This window comes from Aythya fuligula, chromosome 4, assembly GCF_009819795.1.
Source record: "Aythya fuligula isolate bAytFul2 chromosome 4, bAytFul2.pri, whole genome shotgun sequence".
In the NCBI taxonomy this organism is placed as follows: domain Eukaryota; kingdom Metazoa; phylum Chordata; class Aves; order Anseriformes; family Anatidae; genus Aythya; species Aythya fuligula.
This window is the reverse complement of record NC_045562.1, coordinates 61,340,546-61,355,166: the sequence shown is the minus strand read 5'-3', so window position 1 is coordinate 61,355,166 and position 14,621 is coordinate 61,340,546. Positions and strand designations below refer to the sequence as shown.

At 39.6% G+C, this 14,621-nt stretch overlaps 1 protein-coding gene across 1 annotated transcript; it reads right to left on the bottom strand.

Moving 5' to 3' along the window:
* Nucleotides 1–4,684: 4,684 nt before the first annotated feature.
* FGFBP1 (fibroblast growth factor binding protein 1) lies at nucleotides 4,685–5,401 on the bottom strand. The gene has a single exon (XM_032186010.1). It carries the CDS (start codon nucleotides 5,399–5,401, stop codon nucleotides 4,685–4,687), a length of 717 nt encoding a protein of 238 aa, XP_032041901.1.
* Nucleotides 5,402–14,621: the final 9,220 nt, after the last annotated feature.

Below are 14,621 nucleotides of genomic sequence, written 5' to 3'. Positions count from 1 at the left end.
ACCTCTGGAGTGACTCTGGAAACCACATCACCTTTAGGCAACACATGCAAAGGTAGCTCATGTTATTTAAAAAATATCCTGTTATCTAAGCACACTTAGTACATATAATTAGTGCACATATTATGGATATAGAGAATACATTACTGTTACAGATAACACTGTAATTCCTGGATTTTAAGATCCATTTTAACATCAAACACTGGCTGACTGGAGCAGTGCTCCCCTCCCCTGGCATACACGAAGCACCACCAAGTGCTTATATGTGCATGCTCACAGGCAGTTTTGGACATGTTGCAGCCTCTCATTATATAACCAAATCCCTTTGATGTGTATGTTTGTTGCCTGGAAATCAGTGTCAGACTTCCATGGTCCTAGGGAGCCTCAGGTTAATTAAGTTTATCGTTTCTACATGGTGCCAGGTATGATCAGTGACTCAGGCAGCCAGGTGGCTGCAGCCTGGTGGGAAGTCCTCATGGTTTTTCCACTTCTTCCTTATCACTTTGTCTTAAAACAGCTATTTCAAGGGGAACCAGTAAGGAACTTCAGAAGACGGACTAAAATGTCCTTTTAAAACCACCATGTGTCCACAGTCTAATAACTGAAACCCTGCCAGGGTTCTTGTACTCTGACTTCTGCTCCGTGTTTAGTGTCTGAACCCTGCCAGGCTTCTTGTACTCTGACTTCTCTCTAGTTCTTTGAAGGGATGTGATGACTGCAAGTTCAGTTCAAAGTTCCCCTTCTGTTTCAAGGGAGGGAGCAGAAAGAAACTCAAAGACATTAAAACACAGGAGTACCTAGGGTGGTCTTGAGATCTGTAGGATTTGTTTGATCATCTGTGGTGCTAGTGGGCAAGAAGCCATGTGTGCTCCAGCAAGGGATGAGAGGGTACCACTGCCCTAGTGATGAGATTGGGCTGGAATGGCCTCAAAGCTGGGTTTTCCCATTTGATTGAGCCCCAGTGTGCTAAAAAATTGGTGTCACTCTTGGAGGTAGCCTAGAGGAACACACAATATATTATATGGAAATGGAACAAAATCCAGGCACAGGCATGGCTGAGGTGCAGCAGCTACCAACAAGTATTGAGCTGCCTTGCTCAGGGCAGCATCAGAAAAAAAAAAAAAAAAATAAGGTAAAGGTGGAAAAGGGAGTGGAATTTTTTATCTAGGTTCAACTATGTCTACATGGCTTGAGCACAGCCGTGTAAAATGTGTCATGTCTGAACATTCAGCCTCTGCAACGGTTGGCCAAATTCAGGTGAGGTGATATCAGGTGGTGGGTACTCATTGGCGCCCTCGGGGAAAGAGGAGGGCAGGGCCCTCTTGGAAGCAAGAAGGTTGAGTCACTGGGCTCTGTTCTCCTACAAGCAGTCATGCAACACGAGAGATTAGATGTGCAATCTGTACTGCTGCCAACGTGGTAAACGAATAAAGGAGGTTGCAAAAGAAACGGAAACTCATTAGGATGAAATTATGTGTGAAAGTGAGTGGAAGCCGTACTACAGAAAATAATAGAAGAATAAAAAAATGATAATAATAAAATTAAAGGAGCCAAAATTTTACAGATTCTTAAGTTACAGTACATTGCCAGAGCTGTTTGTTAGACACTAAAAATACTTCCCCACTTCCTAGTGAATACAGAGAATAAAATCTTCTAGATAAGAGTCACTGAGTGACAACTAACTTCAGAAAAATATTTAACTTTGAAAATTTTCTCTCTTCTTCATTTAACAGTTTTTAGTTTCTCTGAAATTTGGTGAGAGTTTGAGAGTCTGTAGGAGTATGTAGGGCTTGTGTCCACCTAAAAATGATCCGTAATCTAAAGGGATTACCAAATGTATTAGCATTCTACGCTGCAAAAACAGGGAAACTCCCTGAAGTTTCTTAGACGTGCCCTTCTAATGAACAACCTACATGTACAAGGAATTCTAAAAATCCAGTCCTTTGATTGAGACAGTTTTGATATCTTCACTCTCACATGGTGAACTCTTCCCTGGTGCTCCACACTGTCCTTGTAGGATGCTGGAACAACCCCATACATCGCAGCTGAAATGTATCCTGGAAATACTAAGATTGGGCATTTTCCTCTTGGAAAGAGACGCATATGAAGATAAAAGTCAGTCCTGGAAAAAAAAAAAAAGAAGGACACAGATGAAGAAATGTAATACATCCCTGACAAAGAAAGTGCAGGTCCCACAGATAGCTCTGGGTGCTGACAGTCCTGCACGCAGCGATGCAACTCACAGCTCTGGAATCCCCGGTTGGAATTTGCTCTGGGATATGTCACTGGCTCCTTGTGTGTGGCTGCCAGCAGCCACAGAGAGGAGAGCAGTGCCTCCTGGCAGTGCAGAGGCGCGGATCACACATCAGGCAACCAACTACTCACATTAGTACTCCAGCAGCTAATGGCAGCTGGGATTCAGCATTTTCCAAAATGTCTGGAACAATTAAGCCTTTTAATCTGGCCTTGTCTAGTACTCTGGTTGTGATCTGGGACTAATATATAGGAGTCTGGAAATCAGGTTAGATGTTCATAATTAATTGCTACAGCATATGATTGCTTGAGCCATAGGTGTGCTCATCCTTCCTCTGCATCTTCTGACCTTCTTATCTCAGCATTCTCCCAATGCAAAGTGGTGTAGGCCAAAACACAAGGTCTCTAGAAGCTGAAACCTCTTGCCTACAGATCTACATTAATAAGAAACCAATAGCTGTGTTTCTGCCCTTCTCAGTACCAGGTTGGCTGTGTCTTCCAGCCTGCTCAGGAGTTAGTGCTAATGCCCCTTTACTGGAATTTGGCTTTGCTGTGGGCATCAGTCTGACAGAGCTTACACTGGTAACACCCACTGTATCCATAGGGCATGCAGGAGCTGGAAATCCAGTAAGAGGGATCTGTTGAACGCTTCTGAGACTACAGTTTGCCTGACTAACAGCAGCATCCTACATTTGAGACATTAGTCACAGAGATTAGTTTGCCACTAGCTGTATCTTAACTAGCAAAAAAAAAAAAAAAAAGTAAATTAATATAATATGACATACTTACATGAGCCTCCAGAAAACCAGAAGTCCTCTTTAAAACACTGGCTAATGCCAAAGCTAGTACCATGCCTTCTTCCTGATCCCACCAAAATCATTTCAACCCTATGTGAGAAGGCAGAGTCCCTACCAGCAAGCTAAAAATGAAAAGCTGTGTGTTTAGTAGCACTTTCCTTTACTCTCCTATTGAGGAATCCTCCCATCTGAATTTAAATATTTTTGCTAAGTTAATTTTTCATTGCAAAGAAAAAACTAACTGATGCTAAATAACAGCCTGGGCCTCTATTACTGCAGCAACAAGTCTGAGTAACATTAAAATGTCCTCCCCAGACATTTTGATTTAAACAAAAAGTTACTCATAACTACCCATCTTACAAATGTTCTTTAAAGGTTGAGGTCAACCCAGGAGGCAGCAGTGAGGTAATTACAGAAGGGAAGAGGCTATATTTTCTCAAGAGACAGAAATACTATTTTGATTTGCTAGCAATGATCAGGGAAATCGTATTTCATGAAAGCTCACGTTTCTTCAGGTGGATCACTGTGGCAGATTATCCTTCCTAGACCAGTGTCACTGGAAAAACGAGGCATATTAAACATATAAAAACTTGCATATTACATTTCTTCCAGCTGAAGTTTCAAATATTACCAAGGATCATCATTATTTTCTAAAATCTCTGTTCTTACTTTCAGAGGTTGGATTATTATTATTTTTTAATACAGATGAAGTCTAACACAAGGAAAAGTATTTATTGGTGTTGTCTGTACATAAAGAGAACAGGCAATGGAACTTCAAAAGAAAGTACAGGCAGCGCTGAGCATAAGTGTTTTAGCTGCTTGAGGAAGGAGTCCAGTCCTGGGCATGCATACAAACTTGGACAAGCCATTTTGTCTCTATGTCTCAGTTTACCTACACTAAAAAGAGTAAAATGTGCTTCATACTACAGGAGAAATGAGAGGATTGAAGTTTGCAAAGTTTTCTGACATCCCTTGATGAGATTGGAAAGCTGAAGCTTTGTAAAATAATGAAAATCTGGAAATCTTGCTGCCCATCATTATCACATTGATGAAAACCTGCTGATGAGGTATTTCCCTCAGATCAAAATGTTGCATGCTCTGGCTGAGAAAGCTGAATTCTGCAACTCTGCAGTTTTGTTAAAACTGCTTCATAGGCGAGACTGCCTAGATCCTGTGAATGGTCAGTCTTTGATAAAAGCTTAGCATTTATAGAAAAATCTAGTTAAATACAGAGAGAGAGAGAATATTTTGAATACATTTTGAAGTTTATTTTACTTAATAATTTTTAGGTTAAAAGTATAGTACATAACCAAGAAGTGCATAGCACTGAATTCAGCCCTTTGGCTAGCACAGCTCAAAAAGGGGCAAAAAGACTATTGAGACACCTCTGTGCAGAGTACGTAACATCTATTGGTAACACTTGTGTAGAAATGTGTGTTCAAATAAAGTCTATACATCTTCAACTATGCCAAGTGTAGTCTGCTGTGTAAAAACAAAATCAGAAAAATATATAAATATACAGCTGTGTGACTTTTTTTCCTATATACACTATATTACATAAGTGTAAGATGTGGATGAGTTTGCAGTCGCTTAGTTGAGATAAGAATTTCATGACACAGGGCTTTACAAACATGTCCTCAGCATTTTTTGTCTTGCACCATTGTTATAAAAAAGTTGCAGAAGGAAAGCAGACTCTCTGGACAGTATTCCTCAGCCACCTTCTTCTGATCAATGTAATCAACGTCTTCGACACAGTCTTGGGAGCTGTGCTCTAGCTGTTTTCCAGGCTCAGAGGCAGCAGCTGGGACCTGTGTCACTTCTTTTTTGTGGTGGGTTGCATCCCCTTTTGCAGGACCCACTGATGCGAGGAGGCTTGAGCGTGTCAGTATGAGGTGAGCACTTTGTGGGCCTTTCCTGCACACTTTGGATTTGAGGATGCTTCTGGGGTCCTGACAGATCTGCTTCTGCTTCTTTAAGGATCGGGAGACTTGCTTCCAGTAGGATTTCTGGTTTGCTGCGTAGTGTGGACAGGTGGAAGGGTCTCCAGAGAACTCACACCAGAACTTGCTGTCGCTGCTCGTGCACTCGACTCGTATGGTAGCAGCATCCATGCTGGTCACTGCCCAGGTGCACTCAGCATTTTCTTTGGTTTTAAATTTGCCTTTAGGAGATGCTTTTCCTCCTTTTGGCTTCTGCCCTTTTTCTTTCTCTTGGTTTGATTCAGTCTGTTTTTTTCCACCGTTTTCTATGCCTTGTCTTCCCTTTTTTCTTTCCTTCTGTCTTTCACAGGTGGTTAGTAGCATCTGGGAGACCAGAATCAACACACAAAGAAGTCCAAAGTTTTTGATTCTCATGGTTTCTGTTTTGCCTGTTATCTGCTTTCAAAACAGAAAAGCATACAAGTATTAAAATTTTTTCACTTTATACTGGACTCCGTATGTCAAATGCATGCAGTATTTCAGACGTGCTATTGCACTGCTCCTTGATACCTATGAAAATGATGTTACTGGCAAGATCCTCTGCTCTTTGTGTGCTTGATACTTGGTTTCTATAACAATTATATATATTTTTTGAGAAACATAGCTGGCTATGGGGTATGTCCTTCTGATCCAAGTTCGTAATTACCTAAACAGTGTGGAACAGAAGAGACTCTTTCCCAGGACATGCCCCTACCCAGTGACTGAGGTACCCTAAAGTCCCTCCTGCAGTCACAGAACAAATTTGACCAGGGGACTTGTCAGTCTCAGATCTTATGTTATACCGTATAAAGCAGTTCTTGTGCCCATGACCTCCTATGTTGTGAATGTCACATAAACGATTTTGACTTCAACCTTTGGCTTTTCTTCAAAAATGTGCCAAATAGAAAGGAAACCATGTGTTTTAAGTTGAGCATAATTATTTCCTAGGCGTCCTTCAAATTGACTTAATTCACTAGTTATGCCAGCATTTAAGTTTTTTATTGAAAAAGAAAAAAGTAGCTTTTTCATACACCCAAGAAGCAACTTCAGCTGCATTCTTTACTGCCTTGACTGTTAAACAAACAGAACTACTTTTTACTTTTGAAAGCACCTGCAGTATACTTGGCTGTGTCTAAAGCTACTGGGCACAGAGTATATTTATTTCTGTAGGTGTTTCTCTGTATAAAGCAGCTGTCAGGATCAAAGCTCTGGCAGAGCATACCATAATAGTAGAGGGTTTAAATGCCACATTTAGTGGATTGGATCCCCAAATGTACTGTTCAGATGTTTCCATCACAGACATTTCTGTAATCATGTTAGAAAGCAGAAATCCATGTGCAGGCATGTTAGAAGGAACCTATTTCAACATTCAACTCTCTGCAAATACCTTTAGTTACATATGTGTATTAATCTAGAACACATAGGCAGCAGTATAGAAGCAGCTCCCATTTTTGCATAGTTCCTACCTGACTTGGTTCATGCCTTATTATACATGCAGAGACTTTCATTGCATGAAATGTGGTATTTACAGTTCTATCGGAAATATGGCAGCTAATAAGATTAATATAAATACTGACATGACAATAACTTTCTGTTGTAAGTGGAACAGAGCAAAAGCAAGATAACTAAAAGACATACCTTGCACAGGATGTGGAGCTAGCCAAATATAACTCAAGATGCAACCTGTCTCTCTCAGAAGGATTGGAGCTACTTGTAAAAGCAGTGTGGTATTTATAAAGGCAGAGACACACCTTCAGGTCTCCAGCAAGACTATTACAACACAATAGGATACTTCAGTGCCTTGTTCGTTTACCTCTGACACACCTCCTTGGAAAAATGCCAGTTCTCATTCTCAGCACACACAAAAATCAGCTATGGTGGGGTGACAAGGTGTGTTTGCGTAAATTAGATGTTACTTTAGCCAAGTCCTTCCCTTTTCATGCACAATGATAAGAACTTTATTAGATCATGAGCTTCTCTAAAAAAGCTTTTCCCAGGCATTGAGAGATGTATCCTGCAACACCTTCAGTGAGTTGCACTTCCACTGTGCTTAGCAGAATTTGGGTAGCAGTGTTTGGTGAGTCTTTGCAAAATGAAAATCATTCCACAAAGCACTTCAAAGTTGTTTTTAGAACATTTCATTACTTACTGTCACAGACACACAAAATATTGGGGAATGTTTTAAAATAAGTAACTATTCTCCATTAAGTACAGCATTCATCATAGCAAGATGATCATTAGCATGAAGTTCAGAAACTGATTGAAACTCCCTCAGTGACTGTTATGGGGTCTGAGAGCTGGGACCAATTGCACAGCACTGATCCACATGCTTCTCTCTCTGCCAGCATTTCTGTATGCAAAGAAATAGGTTATCGATGAAATTTCATTATTGGATCATGTCTAATATATTAATTTGAAAATGAATATGACAGTGAAAAAGCGAATATTAGGCAAATATACAAATCCGTATAAATATGCATTCAGAACTGGGAATTGGCTTCCCTTAAAGAATGGATAGAGTAGCAAGCATTGATATTTGTTATGTATGCTGTGGAAATAGTTCCAAGACTAAAAGGTGGGATGCCAGAAGAGGTGAAAGTAGAAACTGGTGTAAGATAAGCAGGTCTTACTCTTCAGCTCTCCCGTAGGGTACAAATAGAATGAGACAAAGGGACTAAGCTATAGGGATGGCGTTGTCTGAGCTGGTCTGGCAATGAGGAGACTGTTCATATTCTGGAAAAAAAAAAAAATCAGAAGCCAAAAAAGGAAGAAAATGGGTAGCTCTGCAATGTGTGAGTGACAGAAAAGTGGGGAAGAGGATTCATGTACTTGAAATACTAAGGGTCTGACCTGTGTGCCACAACTATCTGCTGAGCCTTCTGTATATGTTCAGCTCCCTGGGGTGCTTCTCATCAAGTTGAGGCACTGGACCTGCTGTGTGCTCCTTTGACTGGCATGAGGTGGTATGAAACTATTTGCAAAGTCCACTAAATGTGGAAGATTTGTGATTAGCACTGCCAAGGGCTAATGAATGGGGGCAGGGGTGACTCAGAGATCAGAAGATATTTGACAGCAAGCCAGATTGGATGGGAATCAGAGAACAAAGATAATGTAGGAGAGAAGACAGGGTGGGACTATCCTGCTCAGGAGTCCCAAACTGACACCACACAGCATGCACAGTAGTGTCTGCAGGCTTTAGCTTGGATCATCAAACAGTGCAGCTGCATTAGTGTGGCCAAGTGCCCAAACCAGGGCTAACTACTCAAGGGACAGCATCAAGCCAAAGTGGCTACATACACTACCTCAGGTTCTGGCATGAATTCAGGTATGTCTTTATCATGCTCCATTGCCTTGTGTAAGCACAGTACAAATTGATTTTTGGGTGACAGATTCAGGAGCTGGTTTGGGCATATCACCAAAAATAAACCACAAAACAAACCAATAAAGCATTAACCTTTGAAGCCTGCAATCTCTACGCCCTTATCAGCAAATCCATTTCTTTGAATGATCTGACATGACAGATATGGCCTCAGTTTTTAACTTCTTTCTAGTTTCTTTGTTTCTAATCTCTGCCTCCAGCCTCTCCTTCCTTCATTTCTCTCTCTCCCTTCATGAGAACCTGGAAAACAATGTGAAATGTAATCAATACTGGAAATGTTCTTTCTATTTCTTCCAAAGGTATTGCCTACCTTCGTCCTTAAGAGCAATGGTATAATTAGGATGTATCTAAAATAGTTGTCTGAATCTACTTTGGCTAAACAACTTCTATAGACAGAGGAGAGGAATGTTACAAAGAAGTATGTAAGGAAGCTCAGGCACTGTTAAAATGAGGAATTATGCTTTCCTGCTCTGGCTCTGCCACAGGCTTTCTCTGAGATGTCTATCAGGAAACGCCTGTCCACCAGATGTTCCTTACCTGGAAAGGAAATATGATGCTTAATCTTGTACATGATGTTACAATATCATTATCATTTTTTTCTGATATTCATAAAATATTGTTTACTGGAGAAACTAATCACAATGTATTGAAAATACTGGAGCCTTCCACCACTCGTCACTTTGAAAACTGCCTATTTTGACAGTTTTTGCCTAGCCAAATTGTCAGTCATTGTTAGCTGCCCCATTGTTGATGGTACATATCTTCCTGCTTCATAAATAACGGGGAAGATGGGGAGAGAAAAGGCTGGGCAGAGGCACATTTGCCTTTCTGCTGCTTTAATATTCCCTCCCTGAGGTCATGGCATTCTGGACACGTTTGCTCCTCCAGCATGGGGAAATGTCTTTAGATAGTTTTGCAGCCAAGTGCTTGTTGATATGGGTGATTACATCTTCGAGATGATCTGTCCTGGACAGATGGACTTCTTGCCTAACCTGCTTAGATGATTTCAAAATCCCAGTAAAAGAAGATTTATTTATTGTGGTGCATGAAATGTAGCCTCATTCTGTGGAGGCTGGCCTGGATACCCTCCAGTTTCATTGATATGTCCCCAGAATATTGCTCTTTACTTTTTAAATTAGGCATGGACTGGTGTTTTATGGCTGCTTTAACTTACCTGACCATGTAGTATCTACTCACATTTCACCCCAGTTATCCTGCTGGGAGCTGCCTCATCACCACTTTCAGGTGATCAGAATATTTGATTTCCTCGGCTTTCATCAGGAAAAGAAAGTACACAAAATTAAAGTAGGATTTTCATTTCCTAATTAATTATGCTTAATCAGCACCTAACTGTCAACAGCAACAACAATAAAAAAAACTGCTAAAAAACTTGTTTGCAACATGATTTTCAATGAAAGTATTTTTTTCTTTCATCCATGCACATTTTAAAGTATGTCTTTATCTTGCCCTCTGCTGAGCTGAAATGCTGTTTGCTTGTAAGCTGCAAGCACAGTTCTGCCATGGAACAAACAGTGCAGACTAATAACTGGAAAACTGCTCGATCCATGCAACATATGGCAAATCTGAACAGCTGATTTGCCAAGGTCAGATTTGTGGGTACCTGTTTACTTATTAAAATCAAAAGACGGGCACATAAAACATTTGGCAGTAGTAGGAAATAAAAGCAGTAACTGAAAACTGAAAACTGAAACAATTGTGGATGCTGAAATCCCAATGTGAGTTTTATATTGAAGAATCTTCAACCACTTGTATCCCTGCTGCCTTTTTGACTGAGAATCAGGGTAGTTAATCAGCATTTTATTTTCATTAGAACTGATAGGATTAAATCTAGCTGGTGTCTTTCTGCTGTTCAAGCAAAGAGGTTTTATCCATATTCTTGATTGTGATTCATAGGCTTGGAAGACGCACAGTATTTTCTATTTAGTCCTAACATTGCTCATATATTATCCACAAATAAATACAGGTCTTACATAAGAAATTGTTATTGTTTAAACCATTTGTTATTTGTGCTGGTGCATTAATTGCAAAGTGCAATTTGCTTGTGGTGTCATCTGTGTACCATTGTGAGGCTCCTGCTCATATAGATACACTTTTCCCCAAAGAATAAAAGGTTGCTTACAAACAGTAAATAGTTGATGAATTTCCTTGACCATGTGAAAATACAGCTATAATTATTAGCTATATTTAGATGTATCGCATCTACCTGATACAGAATATTAGCTATTTGCCAGTCACACTTGTGGGCACTAGGATTTTGTTCTCCATGCAAATGCTCAGACAGAATGAATTAAAATAGATTCAGCAAGGGAACAGTTGCTTACACTTCAAATTAATGCTTGTGAGTATGGTTCGGCAGCATTGAAGCAATTCTGGTGATGGAGAGTGACTCACAGCACCAGGTAATGTTCCAAGGATATAAAAGGAATAATTTATTTCAATGGTGCTCAAGGGACATCTGAAGGATCAATCCCTTTGTCACAACTTTCCTTTTAGCGCACAGGCTTCCTTGAAAACTGTGTCACCTGGCACAATGTGCCCCGCAGCAGTTCCCTGCAGTACGTTGCAAACTTTGTTAAAAGGACGGGATCAGGCATGTGTATTACAAACCTCACTTCACGCTTTTAAATATAGACTAGAAGTGAGTATATATTTTGTGCATGACCTGAAGAAAGAATGACACTAAGCACTCTACAGGCTAGAGTTCTTTTAAAAATTACCAACCTGACCATGTGGATGATGGTAAGCTGCAGTTACTTTCAGTGGTTTTATTATTATTACTATTATTTTTTATTACTTATTTTTAATTTTATCTTTTTATGTGACTAGCATTCAAGGTTTTCCCTTTGAGTAAAGGAACACCATCAATACATGTAAATCAGAGAGTTTCAGTGTATAGGCACACAAGTTATGAACATGCACTTCTTACTATAATTAAAACAGACTAGTCTATTCCTGCACAGTTTATTAATGACATTTCATCATTCACAGCCTGTAGGGGTACATCATATTGCTGAAAATATCTGCTGAAAGACTCAGTATGTTAACAAATGTGACAATCATACCCATACCTCCAAGTGCAATATCCCGTTCAGCATGATGGTGGGTTGCTCTCTGGCTCCTCACTTCCATTCCCAGCTGAAAAAATTCAGGTATAACTTTACTTCCTTTTTCATTCTGTGAATGTAGTATCTACAAAAGACAGGAAGACAGCAGCCCTAAACACTGAAGCTCTCTTACATAGCAGCAAGAAAGTTGTCACACAGGCAGTGGCATCAATGACAGCTTTTTTGCATTTCACCGTCCATGCCCAACAGGTCGGAATAATCCACAGCTTATTGGCACACCTCTGGAAGATACTATTTCATCACAAACACATTGACAGCTTCAGTGCTTTGAGATCTGCTCACTATTTTACATGGAGGCGTAACTATTTGAAAGGAAGCAGAAGCAAACTCATCAGCTAACAATAATTTTCATCCACTTCTCACCTAGAGTTAAATTCCTATTAGTAAAATAACTATATAAAAAGGCTTAGATTCACTCTTTGGTGCAACAGTGCCCAATTATTTCACAAACTGGCTCAAACTAAAATCTTAATCGGAAGAGGAACATCCTGGTGAAAACTGATATCATAAAACCCAAATGATGAATAAACAAAAACTAGCTGATTCAAACAAATGTTAGCTTTAAGTTACTGAGAGAACAGCAGAAACTGTATGAGAGTTGTATAATAATTATAAGACAATAAAAGCAGAGCACCTTGCAACACTAAAAGGCAAAGTTCTTTTATAGCAAAACAGCACAGCATACATTCACACAAAGGTTCCCACTACCATTTTAAACAGGGTTAGTCTCTGTTTATTTGCTGCGTCATCTTGGCAAGATTTTGATTAAAGTATCCTGAAATTCATTACTGCCAAGGTGCTGTTTCTCTTCAGCCTGGCCCCCATGGGCTCCCAGCTCACCCCTGGCCACCAGTGCTGGTCACCGACTACCCACTGAGTGTTCACATGAACTCATGCACAGTGAGAGAAGGGTGAGTTTGTTTTCAGATCCACAGAGAATTGCTTTATCTCTTAGGCTAGGGTGGCTGTTTGAAAAAATATAAATGGTTTTGATGAATTTGAGCCAAGGATGCCAAGGATGGAGCATGGCTGTTAGGAATGTGCTTCAGAGATGTTGAGGAAATTTCATCAGATAACATGGAGGAAAATTCTGAGGACCACATGCACACATAGGATGGAATAGTTTGCTGCCAAATGGAGTTGACAGATATTTTTAGTTTTGTCAGGAGGAGGCTGCCCAAATTCAAAAAAGGATAGTAAAAGCTGAGGTGCCTGCTCTCCATTATTTTACTATAAATGTATGTTGAACTGAACTTCAAGAAAGTTTTCCTTTGAGACAATTCAAAGACAAACCTATATTTATAAATAATTGCAATTACTAGCTAACTACTCTCATCTACACATTTGTTAAATACTCTTTAATAAAGATAATTGCTACTATACAAAGGTTAGTGAAAAACATATCCCAAAATAAGCAGGTCCTAAAATTTTGATCCCTGCTTCTGATAATGCTACAGGGTCACCAAAGAAGAGATAGGATTAGATTGATACAAATCCTGGAGTTCTTAGGCTACTCTCTCTTATTCTGACATAATCACAGAATTTAAATGTCCTTTACTACAAAAGAAAAAAAAAAAAAAGTTTTTCCTCTTCTTTAAATTTAGCTTTCATAGAATACTAAGGCTATACTTGATTAAAAAAAAAAAAAATCATTTAAAATGGAGTGATACTATATAGAAATGTGTTCTTCATACTGATTTTTCTGAAGTCAGAAAGAACTTAACCTCAAACACTGAATTTTACATATTTTTGTTTAATTTTGGCTTTAATGGAAGTTAACACTTCCATTATCTCAATCATGGCTAAGGATTCGCCAAGCGCAATCATACAATTCTCTGTGGTTTTATTTGAGTGAGCTGGCTGCTTGATTTGTTAGCACTGATTCACCATATTCAGGGCACACTCAAGTTGTCTTGGCAGCCAGGGAAAACAACTATTGACTGCTTGCCATGTGAACTTTTGTCTAGTAAGATTTTTATAGCTTAGAGCAATGCAAGAGCCTGTCTGTCTGACCAAAACAGCTTCAGAGATACAATCAGACAAAGGATTATTCTCTTAAGAACCATAAAATGAGTAAAATAATAAAAAGATGCCATTGTAAATTACTGTCTGCCAGCAGATGGGAGTCTACCCAGGGTAATGGTGAGCCAAGCACGTCAACAAGAAGAAAGAACTGGGCTCAGATGAAATCATCACACAGGTCTGACTGGGACACAAGAGACTGTTTTACGAGCAGTTCTCTTTACCATAAGCACTGAATTTAACATTCCAACAACCAAAAAAAATCTTTCAGCTGTCATGAATCCTGATCTCTCTTTAAAGCATTGCAGGAAAATATTATCCAACTGAATGGCCAAAAAAAGCCTTTGCACTAAGGCAATGGCAATGCTGGTGGTGTTGCTAAAGGAAGACAAGGGTAAGAAATGACATTCAACCTCTTCTAGTTGTAATCCACCCACTCGTAAAAGTAAGATTTTTTCTTAGTCCTTGACATTTGAATTAAGCACTTGTTTTAGTTTTTTTCTCTGGTACACACAGCAGTCTCTACTGAATTACTTTTTTACAGGCAGCAAAGCTGTTAATCAATCCTGCACAGATGAAGTGAGCCAAGATCAGGTGAGGGCTACGGTGTGGTTTGGAACATTTCAAGTATTGACCAGATCAGCAGTGAAATTCACCTGCACCTCGGCATGCTTGCAGCATGATACAGAATGAACGTGAATGGAGTTAGAGTGTGTACACGCCAGGACATGGTACGTTAGAAAGAAGTCTTTCCTAGCTGCTGACCACTTTTTCAAGGTTGTCCTTAGGCTTCTATAAACCATCTGTGATCTGAACTGATACAATCAACAGTGGGGTTTTGTTTGTTTGTTTTCAAGCAAGCTGGAGCAATTATCTTTTCTAGCACTAACTTCAAGAAATCAAAGTGATTTGGACTTCCTTCCCAGTTTTTCTCTATCACAGCCCTGGTCAGAACAGCTGGGCTTTCAATAGTGTATTTTTGCTATCAGGGATAGCTCCAGGCTTTGGCTGCTCTCTAGATCCCTTCCATAAAGCTTTAAGCTGGTCTGTGAATAAAGTAAGTTGTATC